Raw genomic sequence first — 19,763 nt, 5'->3', positions numbered from 1 at the left:
CTATTTTGCTTCAATTGTCAGTGTAGAATATTAGTTTAGTGTCAGTCTAGGGCAGTGGTTCTCAACCTAGGGGTCGAATGATGATTTGCCAGGGGTCACCAAATCCTGTTCCTGAAGCCCGCACCGATCTCTCCCAGACTTTTTGCGGCTGTCTCTGGAGCCTGTGGCCGCCCAGCTGGGCTGTCTCTGGAGCCTGTGGCCGCCCAGCTGGGCTGTCTCTGGAGCCTGTGGCCGCCCAGCTGGGCTGTCTCTGGAGCCTGTGGCCGCCCAATGAGCCTCTTCACAGCCACCCATTGAGTTCACGTCAAGGCTGGGGAAGCAGACACTAGAGCTCAACTGACTGGTGAGGAATGTGAAGTGGGAGGGGCTGAAGGAGACCCCATCTCCTGATTTCAGCATAGGTGTCACTGCTACGAGACCGCGGGTTAGGGGCGAAAATGACTTGCCTTGTCTTGGGTGCTGACAACCCACGCTACGAAAATAATTTTACTGTTAGGGGTCCCCACAACCTGGGAAATTTTATCAAGGGGTCACGGCATTAGAAGGTTGAGAACCACTGGTCTAGGGAGTGTAGTGAGGAGGACCATCATTCAGCTTTGCATAGTGTGCAGCTAGAGTAATGCCGCGTACGCACGATCATTTTTCGGCATGGAAAAAAACGTTGTTTTTAAAAATGTCCAAAAAAAACTACGTTTTTCCAACTTCATCATTAAAAACGACATTGCCAACACACCATCGTTTTAAAAAAATGATGAAAAAAGCGCGGTGACGTACAACACGTACGACGGCACTCTGAAGAGGAAGTTCTATTCGCCTTTGGGCTGCTTTTAGCTGATTCCGTGTTAGTAAAAGACGATTCACGATTTTCTGTCTGTTACAGCTTGATGAATGTGCTTACTCCATTATGAACGGAAGTTTTACCAGAACAAGCGCTCCCGTCTCATAACTTGCTTCTAAACATGCGCGGATTTAAAACGTCGTTTTAGCCCACACACGGTAATTTTTTACAACCCGAAAAACTATTTTTTTTAAAACTACGTTAAAAAATGCAACATGCTCGAATTTTTTTTTGGTCGTTTTTCAAAAGCCGAAAAACGATGTGAAGCCCACACACCATCATTTTAAATTACGTTTTTAAAAACTACGTTTTTTCCATGCCGAAAAACGATCGTGTGTACGCGGTATTAGGCTTTGAAATAGGCTCCAACTAACCCTCTGACTGGGTCATCTGATCCCCTCCCCCTGGAACCATGTAATAATCAGGCTGACCCGCTGCTGACCCAGAGGAGTGTGGCTTAACCACTTCAGCCCGGACCATTTTGCTGGTTAATGACCAGACCACTTTTTGCGATTCGGCACTGCGTCGCTTTAACTGACAATTGCGCGGTCGTGCGACGTGGCTTCCAAACAAAATTGGCGTCCTTTTTTCCCCACAAATAGAGCTTTCTTTTGGTGGTAAATACGTATCATCCTAAACCGAGGAAAATAAATGTTTTTTTTAATATATATTTTTGGGGGATATTTATTATAGCAAAAAGTAAAAAATATATATATATTTTTTTTAAATTGTCGCTCTATTTTTGTTTATAGCGCAAAAAAATAAAAACCGCAGAGGTGATCAAATGATCACCTCTGCGGTTTTTATTTTTTTGCGCTATAAACAAAAATAGAGCGACAATTTAAAAAAAATATATATATATTTTTTACTTTTTGCTATAATAAATATCCCCCAAAAATATATATTAAAAAAAACATTTATTTTCCTCGGTTTAGGATGATACGTATTCTTCTACATATTTTTCATAAAAAAATCGCAATAAGCGTTTATTGATTGGTTTGCGCAAAAGTTATAGCGTCTACAAAATAGGGGATAGTTTTATGGCATTTTTATTAATATTTTTTTTTACTAGTAATGGCGGCGATCAGCGAACATCGGACACTTTTGACAAATTTTTGGGACCATTGGCATTTTTATAGCGATCAGTGCTATAAAAATGCATTGATTATTGTAAAAATGTCACTGGCAGGAAAGGGGTTAACACTAGGGGGCGAGGAAGGGGTTATTTGTGTTCCCTGGGTGTGTTCTAACTGAAGGGGGGTGGGACTGACTAGGGGAAATGACAGATCGCTGTTCATACATTGTATGAACATGCGATCAGTCATTTCTCCCCCTGACAGGACCGGGAGCTGTGTGTTTACACTCACAGCTCCCGGTTCTCTCTCTGTAACGAGTGATCGCTGGTGCCCGGCGGTGATCGCGCCCGCCAGGCACGCGCGCGGAAACAGGGGCGAGCAGGGGGCTGATATTCAAAATCACATAATATTATGTGATTTCGCGTAGCCGAGCCGACCTGCCGCCGTAAAACTGCGGTGGCTGGTCGGCAAGCAGTTAAAGCAGCACAGTGCAAAATTGTAAAAAGTCCTCTGGTCTTTAAGCAGCGAAATGGGCTTAAGTGGTTAAGGTAAAAAAACGTTTTTTTTTTTTTAATTGTCGGTCTTTTTTTGTTTATAGTGCAATAAATAAAAACCCGCAGAGGTGATCAAATACCACCAAAAGAAAGCTCTATTTGTGGGGGAAATAATACATGAATATTATTTGGGTACAGCATCGCACGACCGCACAATTGTCAGTTAAAATAATGCAGTGTCGGTATCTATATACAGTACAGCAAATAATTACAGCACTAAAAAAAAAATGGTAAAATCTGCCACTATGAGGTTCTTTTGTAGAAAACTATGTGGCAACAATAATCTACAAATGTCACAATTTTTATGAATACCAACTTTGTAAAAGTTGTAGCACCGCAACATTGTTTATTTTTTGTTTACTGTATATTTCAAATCTTTTTATCTTTTATTTTTTTCAGATCACGCCGAATCTTCAGGAGGTGAGTATCTTTCTTTTGACCTATGGATAAGTGGAAAAGGATTCCATAAAAGCAGGGGCGTCGTTAGGCCCGGGCTTAGGGGGCTGGAGCCCCGAATGGGTACCCGTAAAGCCCCGAGTCACAGGCATTTAGCTGTCCATTGTTAGCCCTGAGCAGCGAGCACGAGTGCCGCCGCGCCAATTGTGGCCGAGTCCTGCCGAGTGCGATAGCAGGTCCCGCCTTCTGGAGCCTGCAACGCCTATGATGTACGTCCCACTGATCTAATGCCGGGACCGCGGGACGTGTGACGTCCATCATAGGCGCTGCAAGCTCCAGAAGGCGGGAATTACAATACCGCCGCGCCACATCACTGAGATCATGATCCCCACTCGGAGCTCGGGCGGGCGGCTCTCAGAAAGATCAGGCCAGCGGAGGAGCGATCAGGTGATAGCAAGGTAAAAAGGCAACTAGGTCCAACAGGCAACAAAGTAAATGTAAATGCAAAATCAGGTCGGTGTATGTATGTCAGGTAGGTGAGTGTATGTAGGTCAGGTAGGTGAGGTCAGTGTATGTCAGGTAGGTGTATGTAGGTCAGGTAGGTGTATGTAGGTCAGCTAGGTGTTTGTATGTCAGTGTATGTCAGGTAGGTGTATGTATGTCAGGTAGTCAGTGTATTGGTCAGTGTGTCAGGTAGGTGAGTTTAGTGTTCAAAATTGATGGGCAATGGTAAGCCAGGCAGCAACCAGCAAGTGAGCTTACCCCCCACCGCCCAGCCAAAAAAAAAACGCGCCGTGACCATCCCGGATCCAAAATGAGAGCAGAGATAGTTCGGGGCCAGGCCTCTCATAATCTTAAACATGGTACATCCTGTCTTAAATAAGGTGCGATAGTGGACCGGCAGCCAATGCAAGGCGCAGAGGAAAGGGGTGATATGATCCCTCAACGGGACATCCATGAGTGACCTTGCCGTAGCATTTTAAATAAGTTTAAGCTTCTGCACTAACATCTTTGGAAATCCCAGATAAAGAGAGTTGCAGTAGTCTAGGCAGCTACCTATCATGGCACAGATGACAGTTTTTCTGTTCGAGATATCCAGATATTTAAACAACCCCCTCAGAAGTTTTAGCTGCCAGTGACATGCACTGACAACCTTTTTTATCTGAGGAGCCAGGGTTAAACCTGAATCCAGGACGAATCCCAGAACACGGACCTGGGGGGCCACCTCCGGAGCAGGACCAAATGAGGGGAGGCCAAGGTGGCATATCTGGGAGGGTGACCAGATCGTTGAAGATGATCACCTCAGTTTTTCCCCCATTAAGTTTCAGCAAGATGGCAGACATCCATGTATTGATGGCCTCCAAACAGCTGGCAAGGGTGGCATCAGCCATCTGGTTCCTAGGAATCTTCAGGTAGACCTGGGTGTCGTCCGCATAAACATGGTACAGATGCAGCAGAAAGCCTTAAAGCAGACCTGTGACCATATTACTGAAAAATTAACCAAAGAAATGTGTGACTTAGGTCAGCGCACTGCTGACTTAGAAGACAAAATGGATGACTTAGAGAATAATGTATTTACTCATTAAAAAAATTAATTAGAATCTCTCAAGGAAGAAAATCTTTTGCTGCAAACACGTTTGGAAGATTTTGAGAATAGGACGAGACGCTCAAACCTTACGCATACGAGGTATTCCTGAGTCCATTATTGATCTTTCATCTACTATTACAGCCCTTATTCAAGAATTAACACCATAAATTCCAATTGAGATATTGGAAATGGACAGAATACATAGAGCTCTTGCACCCCGCAAACTAGATGGTCCTCCTTGCGACATAATTGCGAAGTTCCCCTTTTTTTTCGCACCAAAGAACAAATTATGATTGCTGCAAGGAATAAGGAAAACCTCAGTTTGCAAGGTCACTCATACTAGATCTTTGCTGATCTATCCCCAATAACTGTTGCTAAAAGACATGCAATGAAACCTTTATTACAGAAATTACAACTACATCAGATTCCTTATCAATGGGGTTTCCCATTTTCTATTCGGTTCACATATCAAGGCAACAAGCATACATGCAGGTCATCTGATGAACTACTGAATACTCTGCAAAGACTCCACCTATGCGATGGGCCCACCACCTAGTCCTCGGCGACGATCAGCATCCTGTTCTCCATAAAATACCTCCAAAGTAGGAAAAGACAGAAACAAGCAAAACTCAACCAAGAGGAGTTGCTTCAATTCCCCAGACCTGGATCCTCCAGACACAATGGACTGAAGACTATTTTTCATTCTTCTTTTTACATTACAGCTTTTTTTACATTAGAATGGGCTTGCTTCCTTTCTCTAGTTATAAAATAACTATTCTCATTTCATATCCTATAGATTCTTCGCCAATGCAAAGATCTAATTTTAAATTATTTCTTCCCTTTTTCCTCCCCTTTAGAGCTATATATATATATATATATATATATTATTCTTATTTTTTAATTTTTGACCCTCCCTAGACTACGATAATTGAAAAATTCAATTATCCAATTATATTTAAACCCCTTTTCATCCCCCCCCACATCCCTTGCCCTTGTCTCACATCCCCATTTTCCTCCCTCCCACCCATTTAACTCTACCCCCCCCCCCCCCTGCCTTCCCCACTCTCCTATTTCCTTCAATACTAAAACTGAGGGTCTTATATTATAATATATTATACTATATTATTATATTGGTCTGTTTAAATTCTGTTTTTGTGTAAGTGTTAACCAATTTTTTTTATATTCTTATCATCCTAACTATTATGCCGCATACACACGATCGGTCCATCCGATGAGAACGGACCGATGGACTGATTTCATCGGTTAGCCCAGTGTTTCTCAATTCCAGTCCTCAGGCCCCCCCAACAGGTCAGGTTTTCAGGATTTCCCTCAGATGAAAAGGCTGTGGTGATTACTAAGGCAGTGAAACTGATCAAATCACCTGTGCAAAATAATGGAAATCCTGAAAACCTGACCTGTTGAGGGGGCCTGAGGACTGGAAATGAGAAACACTGGGTTAGCCGATGAAGCTGACTGATGGTCCGTCGCGCCCACACACCATCGGTTAAAAAAACGATCGTGTCAGAACGCGGTGACGTAAAACACAACGACGTGCTGAAAAAAATGAAGTTCAATGCTTCCAAGCATGCGTCGACTTGATTCTGAGCATGCGTGGATTTTTAACCGATGGTTGTGCCTACTAATGATCGTTTTTGTCCTATCGGTTAGGAATCCATCGGTTAAATTTAAAACAAGATTGCTTTTTTTTTAACCTATGGATAAATAACCAATGGGGCCCACACACGATCGGTTTTGACCGATGAAAACAGTCCATCAGACCGTTCTCATCGGTTTAACTGATCATGTGTACGCAGCATTATAGATATTACTGCCTTACCCACAACTGACAACCCATAGGTAACCAGTATAATTCAACAAAATGTTTAATTTAAATTCATACTGTGAATATTACAACTAATTACTTGACCATAGCCATTTTAATTGCTATATTGTTGAATATATGCTAGTTCTTCTTTTTTTTCTTCCTCTTTTTATATTTTATTTTTATATGAAAGAGGAAGATAAACTCATTGCACAACATTCTTTTAAAAGCACACAGATGTTTATTAAAAGTTGTACTTACAAAAAAACGATAAAATTTGGCTCAAAATGGAAACACTCATTTGTCCAGCACCCTCCATGAGTGTTCAGACGTCACCACTGCTCTGTGCCTAGCCTGACTTACGTTTCGTCCAATGGGACTTCTTTTGTGAGGCAGTAAGGAAGTAACCCTCCCTTACTCTATCCAAAAAGAAAAAAAAAAGTGTTGCTCATATTTCTACCTTAATCTCAGGCTAAATAATGCATTTCTGACCCATTTCATGTTGTTTCATCCTTGTGTATATATATTATTGTTCCATGTTCTTGTGTATTGCAAAGGCTGCTGTGTCAGCTGATCTGTAATGTAATCTTTATCAGATTTGCATAAAGCCTTTGAGCAGAAAAAAAATATATTTTTGTGCTCAGTTTTAAAGTGGTACTAAAGGTTCATTTTAAAAAAATGTCATACTTACCTCCAGATTGGCCCTGATCCTCCTCTTCTGGGGTCCCATGGTGGCTCTTATGGCTCCTCCCTGCAATAGCTAACCCCCTCTGGGAAGCTCTATCCTGAGGGGGTTACCTTGCAGGCATGCTCCCGTGTCATACACTCTGCGTCCATAGACTCGGCCGCGTGTATGACTCGGCCGCGTCATTGTATTTTATTGACAGCAGCGGGAGCCAATGGCTGCACTGCTATCAATCTACCCAATCAACGCTGAGACTCTGTGGAGAAGAGGATGCCGGGGACGAGCCAAGCAGGTGAACGGGCTCAGGTAAGTAAAACTGGGGGGCTGGGGGGGGGGCGTGATTGCCAGGTGTTTTTTCACCTTAATGCATTGGATGCATTAAGGTGAAAAAACACAAACCCTTTAAGTCTTGGGGGTTGTAGAAGAATCTTCAACAAAACACTAATTAAAGTGGAGTTCCACCCATAAATATAACATTACATCAGTAGTTTTAAAAAAATGTCATTAGTCCTTTACGATTTTTTTTTTTTTTTTTTAGATGCCTTCAAAGTGTTGTTGCTAGGCAGAATAGTTAATCTTCCCACTTCCTGCACCTAGGTGCTTAATGCTTCCTAACCTACACCGCACAGACTCCTGGGAATGTAGTGGGTGTAACTTTCCAGGAGTCTGTGCACTCCCCAGTCTCAAAGAATCATGTGACTTGGACAGCACAGGTGCTGAAACCTGATCTGACACTGCTTGTGCAGCACTGAGCATGTGCGAGATCTGCAAGGCTGAAATCCAGGAAGTCATACAGTCTGGCTTCATGATGCCCACACTTAAGATGGCCCCAGTCAATTTCTATTTTATAAAGTGTCTAAATGCTGTAACAACCTAACAAAACAGACCTTAGTTTACAGACTAACTTTACTAGAATACATTAAGCTTGTGTATTACAGGGGGATTTATATTTAAAAAGTGAAATTGTGGCCGGAACTCCGCTTTAAAAGTGTGTTATCTTTGTGCTAGGTATAAGGTTATAAATCACATAAGAGACACAATGGGGGTTATCCTCAAAAGAGATACTCCGACTTAACTGCTGTTCAGTCTGTGTGTAACTTTGGAAACGATCCTCAAAAGGCTTTTTCCAAAGTTAGACAGAAGATCCGGCATGTGTAATTGAATTACACTGCCGAATCTTAGGATGCAGTACCGCATCCGCCGCTGGGGGCATTTCGAGTCGAAATGCCGTTGCTAGTATGCAAATTAGCACTTAAGGCGATCCACAAAGCTTTCTAGCTTCCTTTTTGCGCCGTAAGTGTTATTTTGCAAGTGTAAAATTAGGGCTCGTTCTACAAAGTGTAAAGTTAGTCACACCTTGTAAAGGCCCATTCCAGCGACGGCATTTGGTATGCTTTCCCGAGGGAGAACTCCACGTCAATTTGTAAAAACAAAACCGGCATGGGTTCCCCCCCAGGAGCATACCAGGCCCTTAGGTCTGGTATGGGTTGTAAGGGGACCCCCCCTACGCCGAAAAATCGACGTAGGGGTCCCCCTACAATCTATACCAGACCCGTATCCAAAGCACGCTACCCGGCCGGCCAGGAAGGGAGTGGGGACGAGCGAGCGCTGAAGAAGAAGGCACCGGAGAGCTGCAGAAGAACCGGGGTTCGCCGAGTCAACAGCGGAAGAGGGGAGAAGATGGAAGAAGCCCCCCGGAGTCCGGAGAAGCCCCCCCCGGAGAGCGGAAGAAGAAGCCCCCCGGAGTCCGGAGAAGCCCCCCCCGGAGAGCGGAGAAGACCCCCGGAGAGCGGAAGACCCCCGGAGAGTGGAAGAAGAAGCCCCCCCTGGTAAAAGAGCTAATAATGAAGACAGGGGGGGCGTCCGGAGCAGAATAATAAAATATTTTAAAAAGCCTTGTGTTGTGTGTTTATTAACTTTTACTTTTTGCCTCCAGGTGAATGGATAGGGGTACGATGTACCCCATATCCATTCACTTAGGGTGGGGGGCCGGTATCTGGGGGCCCCCTTATTAAAGGGGACTCCCAGATTCCGATAAGCCTCCGCCCGCAGACCCCGACAACCAATGGCAAGGGTTGTCGGGAAGAGGTCCTGTCCTCATCAACATGGGGACAGGGTGCTCTGGGGTGGGGGGGCCCGCAGTGCGCCCCCCTGCCCCAGAGCACCCAACCCCCCCATGTTGAGGGCACGCGGCCTGGCACGGCTCAGGAGGGGGGGGGCGCTCGCTCGTCCCCACTCCTTTCCTGGCCGGCCGGGTAGCGTGCTTTGGATACGGGTCTGGTATGGATTGTAGGGGGACCCCCTACGTCAATTTTTCGGCGTGGGGGGGTCTCCTTACAACCCATGCCAGACCTAAGGGCCTGGTATGCTCCTGGGGGGGGAACCCATGCCGGTTTTTTCTTTGAAAATTGGCATGGAGTTCTCCCTCAGGAATGCATGCCGCTGTCATTTTTTTTTTCCCTGACGCAACTTTAAGCCGTCGCGATCCTCAAAACTCGGCGTAACGTAACTTCGCGCATGCGCAGTACGGCCGGCGCGGGAGCGCGCCTCATTTAAATGGGACTCGCCCCATTTGAATAGGAACGCCTTGCGCCGGCGGAATTTTAGTTACACAGCCTGAAATTTCTAGATAAGTGCTTTGTGGATCAGGCACTTAGGTAGAAACTTTAAGGCAGTGTAACTTAAATTGGATTTTTTAAGTTACGTCAGGTTTTTGTGGATCTGGCCCAATAAAAGCACATTAAACATTTGATAAACTCAGTCCACTCAGTCAAGTTCCTCATCCATGTCTTTATGGACCTTGCTTTGTGCACTGGTGTGCTGTTGGATGTTGGAACAGGAAGGGCCCATCCCCAAACTGTTCCCACAAAGTTGGGAGCATGAAATTGTCTAAAATGTCTTGGTATGCTGATGCCTTAAGGCCTTGTACACACGAGAGGCGGACCATTTCCAGCGGATAAATCCTCTGGCGGATTTTGATCTGATGGCTGTACACACCATCAGATCAAAATCCCCTCGGAATACATCCGCGGTGACGTGGCCACGCCGTCGCCGCAAAATGACGCAGCGACGTGCGCGACCCTGGAAGGTAAATACTTCCACGCATGCGTCAAATTATTACGACGCATGCGAGGGATGGGAGCGGACGGACTGATCCGGTGAGTCTGTACAGACGACCGGATCAGTCTGCTGGACTGGATTCCAGCGGATAGATTTCTTAGCATGCTAAGAAATTTTTATCCGCTGGGAATCCGTCGGCTGGATTTTTATCCGCCTGAAAATGTCCGCTAGGCCGTACACATGACCGGATCTATCTGAGGCCCCGTACACACGAGAGGATCGATCCGCTGAAATTGATCCGCGGATCGGTTTCAGCGGATAGATCCGCTGGTGTGTACGATCCAGCGGATATTTATCCGCGGATATATTTCGAGCCGACCGATTTCCAGCGGATAAAAATTTCTTAGCATGCTAAGAAATCTATCCGCTGGAATCGGCTCCAGCGGATCGATCCAGTGGTCTGTACAGACTCACCGGATCGATCTGTCCGAACCCATCCCTCGCATGCGTCGTAATGATTCGTCGCATGCGTGGAATTCATTATATGACAGCGTCGCGCACGTCGCCGCGTCATCATCGCGGAGACGGCGCGACACGTCATCGCGATGGGAATTTGGCGCGGATTCCGATCCGATGGTGTGTACACTCCATCGGATCAAAATCCTCAGAGGATTTATCCGCGGAAACGGTCCGGAGGATCGTATCCGCGGATAAATCCTATCGTGTGTACTAGGCATGAGAGTTCCCTTCACTGGAACTAAGGGGCCAAACCAAACCCCTGAAAAACAACCCCGACACCATAATCCCCCCTCCACCAAATGATTTGGACCAGAGAACCAAGCAAGGTCCATAAAGACACGGATGAGTATATGAAGGTGTGAGTTCTGGGAAATTTACAAAACACTGCCGACATGCCTATACTGTATAGAGAGAAATGTGCAACTAGTACACTTAGGGTCGCCCCATGGGACTTTTAAGTATGAGCGACTTTTAAGACAGGGATGAGTGAGTTTGGGATGGAGGAAATAGGCTGGCTGCACATAGTCTTGACCTTAACCCGGCAGAACATCAGTGGTATGGGTCCCGATGGTGGTATTCCAGCTAACAGGTGCACTGCGGTCAGTTGGTTGTCTCTGAGCCAGTATATAAAAGGTACCGTAGTGCATTTACTAAACAGATGGTATGTGGAGTGCATGCAAAGACCAACGCAAAGATCAGATGTTTTTATGGTTATGTTCATTTAAATATTTACTTCAACTTGGTGTGGTCTCTATTAATTGGAAATGGTATGGGGGTTGGAGTAGGGGTTGGTCAGGCAGTATGGGAAGTATAGTACATCTGTTATACAATGGTCATGTGTGTATGAAAGGTCAATGAGCTTCTGGACTCGTGACAGACCCTTGCATCTTTCATCCAGTGCTGCACTGACGTTTCTGGATTCTGAGTCATGGGGAAAGCAAAAGAATTGTCAAAGGATCTGCAGGAAAAGGTACTTAAACTGTATAAAACAGGAAAGGGATATAAAAAGATATCCAAGGAATTGAGAATGCCAATCAGCAGTGTTAAAACTCAAATCAAGAAGTGGAAAATGAGGGGTTCTGTTGAAACCAAACCACGGTCAGGTAGACCAGCTAAAATTTCAGCCACAACTGCCAGGAAAATTGTTCGGGATGCAAAGAAAAACCCACAAATAACGTCATGTGAAATACAGAACTCTGTGAAAACATGTGGTGTGGCTGTTTCAAGATGCATAATAAGGAGGCACTTGAAGAAAGATGGGCTGCATGGTCGAGTCGCCATTGTACTACACAAATGTCACAAAGTATCCCACTTACAATACGCCAAACAGAGACAAGCCTCAAACCTTCTGGCACAAAGTCATTTGGAGTGATGAGACCAAAATTTTGCTTTTTGGCCACAACCATAAACGCTACTTTTGGAGAGGCGTCAACAAGGCCTATGATGAAAGGTCCACCATTCCTACTGTGAAACACGGAGTTGGATCGCTGATGTTTTGGGGATGTGTGAGCTACAAAGGCACAGGAAATTTCAGTCAATATTGTTGGCAAGATGAATGGAGTATGTTATCAAAAAATACTGGAGGAACATTTCATTCATCAGCCAGGAATCTGCGCATGGGACATACTTGGACATTCCAACATGAAAATGATCCAAAACACAAGGCCAAGTCGACCTGTCATTGGCTACAGCAGAATAAAGTGAAAGCTTTGGAGTGGCCATCTCAGTCTCCTGACCTCAATATCATTGAGTCACTCTGGGGAGTAGGGATGAGCTCGATGTTCGGGTCGAACATAGGTTCGACTTGAACATAGGGTGTTCGCCCCGTTCCTCGAAAAACGAACATTATGGGGCATTCACGGCAAATTAGAGCGGCGTGGCTTAATGATGATTGGCTAAAGCATGCACTTTGACCTGCATGCTTTGGCCAAGCCTAGCGCCCTCTGCTAAGAGAGCCATAATTGGCCAAAGGCAGAGTGCAATAGCATTATATACAAACAATACACTGAATGTGCAATGTAAAAATAGGTGACACACTGTATGTCCAATAAAAGTGCAACTGTGCAGTGCAATACAGTAAAAAAACAATACTAAATATATTCAAAAAAGTTGTGTAGTTCCATGTGAACATATATAAAAAAAAACACCAAAATCGCATACAAAACACACAAAAAGTGCTGAGTGCAGTATGGATACAAAAAATTTCAAAAGTTCGTAGATTGCTGGAATCCAAAAAAGTGACTTCAAGTGCAATGTGGAACATAGATGAAGTGCTCGACACCTGTGATACCGGTCACCACATTAGGATAAAAGGCTTACCAGAAAGCCTGCGACCACCCTTACTCAGGGGTCAAACAGAGCTTAGTAGAATCAAAGATCCGCTGACAAGATGCTCTGGCATTCCCCTACAAAAAGATCCATATTCATCAGATGGAAGCCCAATGTTGTAAACAGCAGAAAATTATGATATGTTGAATAGGGTTAAGCGAACCCGAACTATAACGTTCGGGTTCGGTACGGACTTTACGTTTTTTTGTACCCGGACATTTTGCTGAAAGTTCGGGTCCGGTGTTCGGCAATGTAATGGTGCGCTGCAGGGCAGCCAATCACCATTTGTTTTACTTGTTTTACCTAGAAGCCATCACAGCCATGCCTACTATTGGCATGGCTGTGATTGGCCAGTGCAGCATGTGACCCAGCCTCTATATAAGCTAGAGGCACATAGCACAGCTCGTCACTCTGCTTTAGCTAGGGTAGGGAAAGGCTGCTGCTGATCTGAGGGAGAGATTTAGATAGGACTATCCTGCTTCAGAAATCTACACCAGCACTGTTTCTTTCTGTGAGATACTCTGCATTAGATAGTTTAGGGCAAGGTTCCTGCTTGTTCTTATAGAGAGAGAATTATATAGTAGTCAGTCCTGGTTCACAAATCATATTGCAGCTGCACTGCATCTGTTCCTGTGAGATACTCTGCATATTGCAGCAGCACTGCATTTCTTTCTGTGAGATACTCTGCATTAGATAGTTTAGGGCAAGATTCCTGCTTGTTCTTATAGGGAGAGAATTATATAGTAGTCAGTCCTGGTTCACAAATCAAATTGCAGCTGCACTGCATCTGTTCCTGTGAGATACTCTGCATATTGCAGCAGCACTGCATTTCTTTCTGTGAGATACTCTGCATTAGATAGTTTAGGGCAAGATTCCTGCTTGTTCTTATAGGGAGAGAATTATATAGTAGTCAGTCCTGGTTCACAAATCAAATTGCAGCTGCACTGCATCTGTTCCTGTAAGATACTCTGCATATTGCAGCAGCATTGCATTTCTTTCTGTGAGATACTCTGCATATTGCACCAGCACTGCATTTCTTTCTATGAGATACTCTGCATTAGATAGTTTAGGGCAAGGTTCCTGCTTGTTCTTATAGGGAGAGAATTATATAGTAGTCAGTCCTGGTTCACAAATCAAATTGCAGCTGCACTACATCTGTTCCTGTGAGATACTCTGCATATTGCACCAGCACTGCATTTCTTTCTGTGAGATACTCTGCATTAGATAGTTTAGGGCAAGGTTCCTGCTTGTTCTTATAGGGAGAGAATTATATAGGAGTCAGTCCTAGTTCACAAATCATATTGCAGCTGCACTGCATCTGTTCCTGTAAGATACTCTGCATATTGCACCAGCACTGCATTTCATTCTGTGAGATACTCTCCATCGATAGTTTAGGGCAAGGTTCCTGCTTGTTCTTATAGGGAGAGAATTATATAGGAGTCAGTCCTAGTTCACAAATCATATTGCAGCTGCACTGCATCTGTTCCTGTAAGATACTCTGCACATTGCAGCAGCATTGCATTTCTTTCTGTGAGATACTCTGCATTAGATAGTTTAGGGCAAGGTTCCTGCTTGTTCTTATAGGGAGAGAATTATATAGTAGTCAGTCCTGGTTCACAAATCAAATTGCAGCTGCACTGCATCTGTTCCTGTGAGATACTCTGCATATTGCACCAGCACTGCATTTCTTTCTGTGAGATACTCTGCATTAGATAGTTTAGGGCAAGGTTCCTGCTTGTTCTTATAGGGCCTGTTTGTTCTTATAGGGAGAGAATTATATAGGAGTCAGTCCTGGTTCACAAATCATATTGCAGCTGCACTGCATCTGTTCCTGTAAGATACTCTGCATATTGCACCAGCACTGCATTTCATTCTGTGAGATACTCTCCATCGATAGTTTAGGGCAAGGTTCCTGCTTGTTCTTATAGGGAGAGAATTATATAGGAGTCAGTCCTAGTTCACAAATCATATTGCAGCTGCACTGCATCTGTTCCTGTAAGATACTCTGCACATTGCAGCAGCATTGCATTTCTTTCTGTGAGATACTCTGCATTAGATAGTTTAGGGCAAGGTTCCTGCTTGTTCTTATAGGGAGAGAATTATATAGTAGTCAGTCCTGGTTCACAAATCAAATTGCAGCTGCACTGCATCTGTTCCTGTGAGATACTCTGCATATTGCACCAGCACTGCATTTCTTTCTGTGAGATACTCTGCATTAGATAGTTTAGGGCAAGGTTCCTGCTTGTTCTTATAGGGAGAGAATTATATAGGAGTCAGTCCTAGTTTACAAATCATATTGCAGCTGCACTGCATCTGTTCCTGTGAGATACTCTGCATATTGCACCAGCACTGCATTTCTTTCTGTGAGATACTCTGCATTAGATAGTTTTGGGCAAGGTTCCTGCTTGTTCTTATAGGGAGAGAATTATATTGCCATGCTCTTCCCAACATTTTGCTGCCATTTGCAGCCCTCTAGCCAACCCTAACCCTAACCCCAACCCTAACCCTAACCCCCTAACCCTAACCCTCAACCTCCTACTCCATATGGACCTCGTCCTCCTAGGTCAAGATTATTATTATTATTATCTTTTTAATGTTATTTTAAGTTATTTCCCGATCCACATTTATTAGTACTTGCCATGCTTTTACCGACATTTTGCTGCCATTTGCAGCCCTCTAGCCCTTTCCATTAGTTTTTTAGAGACATTTTAGTAGTCAAAAGTCTGGGTCCCCATTGACTTCAATAGGGTTCGGGTTCGGGGTCAACTTCGGGTCCCGAACCCGGACTTTTTCCCGAAGTTCGGCCGAACCCGAACATCCAGGTGTCCGCTCAACTCTAATGTTGAAAAAGAAAAGAAAAACTCCAATAGTGCAGAAAGTCTTCCTATATCATTTATTTAAAAAAGGGTAGAAGGAGTCCCAATACAAAAAAACTCTTTTACGTATAAAATCACAGCAGTATTCCCTGCAAGAAAAAAAATAGTACAAATCCCGTTTGTATCAAAATCTATAAAACATGTCCAATTAAAAAAAAAAAAAGATTTTTTTTATAAATTTCGGCCAAAATCTATTCTGCTACATGTTTTTGATAAAACAAATCCCAATAAGTGTATATTGATAGGTTTGCGTGAAAGTTATAGCGTCTATAAACTAGGGTGTATATATACTGGATTTTTTTATGCTACTAATGGCGGCGATCAACGACTTATAGTGGGACTGTGATAGTGAGGCAGACAATCTAAAACTAACTGACGCTGGGGGGAACTGACTAAAGCCCTTTACACACGATCGGTTTGTCTGATGAAAACGGACCGTTTTCATCGGACAAACTGATCGTGTGTGGGCCCCATCGGTTTGTTTTCCATCGGTGAAAAAAAATAGAACATGTTTTAAAATTTTCCTATGGATAAAAAACCGATAGAAAAAAACAATCGTCTGTGTGGAAGTCCATCGGTCAAAAATCCACACATGCTCAGAATCAAGTCCATGCATGCTCGGAAGCATTGAACTTCATTTTTCTCAGCACGTCGTCGTGTTTTACGTCACCGCGTTTGGACACGGTCGGATTTTTGACTGATGGTGTGTAGGCAAGACTGATGAAAGTCAGCTTCATCGGAAAAATCCATCGGATTAGATTCCATCAGATATCCGATCGTGTGTACAGGGCTTAACTGACATCACCAGTGACACTAATACAGTGATCAGTGCTAATAATATACACTATTACTGTACTAATGACACTGGCTGAGAAGGGGTTAACATCTGGGGTGAGCAAGGGGTTAAATATGTGCCTAACTATGTGTAATGTGTGTACAGTGTGCTGCTTTTGCTAATTAATCTCTACTCTAAGGCCCCGTACACACGACCAAACATGTATGCTGAAACTGGTCCGCGGGCCAGTTTCAGCATACATGTTCGGTCGTGTGTAGGCGCGAGCGGGCCGAATTCCAGCAAACATTTGCCCGCCGGGCCTTTTCCCAGCGGGCAAATATTCCTGGACGTGTTTTAAAACCGTCCGCTGGAATCCTGCCCGCTCGGACATGTACGGTCGTCAGTACAGACCTACCGTACATGTCCGAGCGCCCGCCATCCCTCGCATGCGTCGAATGACTTTGACGCATGCGTGGAAGCCTTTAAATGGCAGGCCCGCCCACGTCGCCGCGTCATCATCGCGGCGACGACGCGGACACGCCCCGCGTATTGTTTACGCGCGGACTTCTGTACGATGGTTAGTACAACCATCGTACAGAAGCCCTCTGGCAGGCATGTACGGTGAAAACGGTCCAACGGACCGGTTTCATCGTACATGTTTGCTCGTGTGTACCGGGCCTAAGTTTCACATCCCTGTTTTGCAGGGGTGAGAAACAGAGATTGTTCCATGTGTACAGAACTCTGTGTTGAATGTCAACACAGAGCTCTCGACTGTGAATGTATACAGCCAGTCAGCACCTCCCAGTCATGAATCATTGGCCAGGACGTGCTGATAGGCTCCTGCTGTGTACAATCACAGCGGGAACTGGCCAGGGAACCAAGGGGTACAGGTACGTCGCTTTGCCTACAGCAGTCGCTCATCTACAGTACAATGTGGATCATTTCTGGATGTCTTTTTTTTTTTTTCAGATGGGGAAACTGACGATAAAGGGAACCTTACCTCCACAGTGATTTCAGATGAATATTTAGTCCATTTCCGCAGTCCTTGGTTGACCAAATTCATACCTTTGGTCTATACAGTCGTATTCCTCCTATCGCTGCCTTTGAACGTAACAGCAATCATGATATTCCTGTTCAGAATCCACCTGAAGAAGCCATCGGTGGTGTTCATGTTTAACTTGGCTGTTGCCGACGTCCTTTTCGTCATCTTGTTGCCGTTCAACATCGTTTACCGATTCTCAGGAAACAATTGGGTGATCGGAGAAGGAATGTGCCGCTTTGTCACTGCCGCTTTCTACTGCAACATGTACTGCTCCATCCTGCTCATGACCAGTATCAGCGTGGACCGGTTCCTTGGTGTAGTTTACCCGTTTCAGTCCCTTACATGGCGCACCGTGAGCAGAGCCTGGCTGGTGTGTCTTCTCATCTGGATGGTTTCCATTGCCGGCACCGTGCCGCTCCTTGTAAACAAGCTAACTGTTCCAATTTACCAGATGAATATCACCACTTGCTATGATATGTTGAATATGAAAGACATTCAGAGGTTTTACTTTCCTTATTTTACCACTTATATTTCCGCTTTCTTTTTGTTGCCTTTTATCGTTACGACTTTTTGTTACGTAATGACCATCAGAAGTCTGAGCTCACCGAAATCTGGAAACCCAAACAAAAAGTCCCGAGCTATCTTCCTTTGTGCCGTTGTACTTTTTGAATATATCTTCTGCTTTGGCCCGACTAACGTCATCTTTTTCATTTATTATCTGAATTTCGATAAGTCATTTGGCAACTCCGTGTATTTTGTCTACATCCTGTCTGCCAGTGTCTCTACCATCAGCTGTTGTCTGGATCCTGTTGTCTATTATTACGGCTTTTCAAAGTCTCAGAAACTAGAGTACAAGTTGGTTTGTTGTGGCAAAACTATGGTTGATTTCATAGAGTCGTTTACCCCTTCAAGAACCACGGGAAGGGAGACATCCAGCCAAACTCTGTAGAGCGGGACATGAAGCTGTTTCTTCTGGGACTTGCTTGAGGAATGGGTGTCGAAAAAATACCCCCAATGGAAAACATATCACCAATGTGTTTTATTAAAGTGCATCTGATTATTATTGTTTTGCAGCATGCGGGCATTTTGGGCCACTGCAACTAATTTAATATGTGATTTGTCTGTTTAGTGCTAGTTAGTTCTGTCCTGGCTAGATGCTCCTTGTTTCTTGACTAGTGTAGCCCAGAGATACCCACCATTATAATAGCCATTATACAATTCTACTCCCCCCCATACTTAATCCCCCTAAAATAACGAGACCACACCTTAATTTGGAGTAAAATTTGCCCATAACAGCCTATTTATTTAAACACTGTAGGGTAAAAAACTCCAACTCAAGAAAATCAAATATAAAATAAACATATAACATAAACAAGTAACATCATTACCACAGTCTGTTGGTCTTTTCTGGCAGCCCCCCAAACTCAAACCATCTTTAACCAATGCACTGCGGGCCCATATAACAACAAGGCCTCCAGCCATGTAGTCCGCTCGGAGACAACCCCCGCCCGCAGTGCAACAAATACGGTATCCAGCAAGCCTTCCGCTGAAATACACCGGAGGGGCACATACTGTCGATGAGCCCCCCACCCGTTTTATCACATTTCTTACTGCCACCGTAAAAGACCAACGGACAAAAATACCGCCCACACAGCTGTCATGACAACCATCTTCCCGTGCACCTGCAAAATAAAAAAACACACAGCAACAACATGTATAAAACACAGGGAGGGAGGGTGGGAAAACTGCCTCCTCAAAGCTCCAAACTCTCGCTGTTCCCCTTCCGGTCCCCGCCTCCCCCTTTTATACCGCTCCTCCCCTCTTACGTCTTCCTCCGCTCAGCTCTCCTCCCCTCTTCACCCTTAACTCTTGCTGTGCCTCCTGGCACACTGTCATGCCCGGCCCTCCACTTAGTGCCTTTTGTCATTTGTTCCGGGCTTCTCTTTCATGTTCCCTCAGTCAGTGTTAGTACTTTGCAGAGACGGGGCCAAGGAAAGTCACTGTTTTCTTACACTTCAAAAGACTGGAAAAACATCCTCTGCACTGCAAATAGGTGAAGTAAAATTGCACTGGATTAAAACTAGGGTTGTCCCGATACCGATACCAGTATCGGTATCGGGACCGATACTGAGCATTTGCGGGAATTCTTGTACTCCCGCAAATGCCCCTGATGCCAGATCCGATACTCCCCCCCCCGCCGCCGC

At 44.6% G+C, this 19,763-nt stretch overlaps 1 protein-coding gene across 1 annotated transcript; it reads left to right on the top strand.

Moving 5' to 3' along the window:
- The first annotated feature begins 4,303 nt into the window (after positions 1–4,303).
- On the top strand, positions 4,304–19,286 carry LOC120944581 (proteinase-activated receptor 1-like). The gene is made up of 2 exons (XM_040358557.1): positions 4,304–4,385; positions 17,487–19,286. The coding sequence occupies exons 1-2, from the start codon at positions 4,304–4,306 to the stop codon at positions 18,506–18,508; spliced, it is 1,104 nt and encodes a 367-aa protein (XP_040214491.1). The 3' UTR covers positions 18,509–19,286.
- The last annotated feature ends 477 nt before the right edge of the window (positions 19,287–19,763 follow it).

The sequence above is a fragment of the Rana temporaria genome, chromosome 1, assembly GCF_905171775.1.
Source record: "Rana temporaria chromosome 1, aRanTem1.1, whole genome shotgun sequence".
Lineage (NCBI taxonomy): Eukaryota > Metazoa > Chordata > Amphibia > Anura > Ranidae > Rana > Rana temporaria.
This window is presented reverse-complemented; position numbering and strand designations above follow the sequence as displayed.

Coding starts and splice junctions, on each gene's coding strand:
- LOC120944581 (XM_040358557.1), top strand. CDS start 4,304: ATGGTACAGATGCAGCAGAAAGCCTTAAAGCAGACCTGTGACCATATT. Junction 4,386..17,486: donor CAAAGAAATGTGTGACTTAG/GTCAGCGCACTG, acceptor TTTTTTTTTCAG/ATGGGGAAACTGACGATAAA.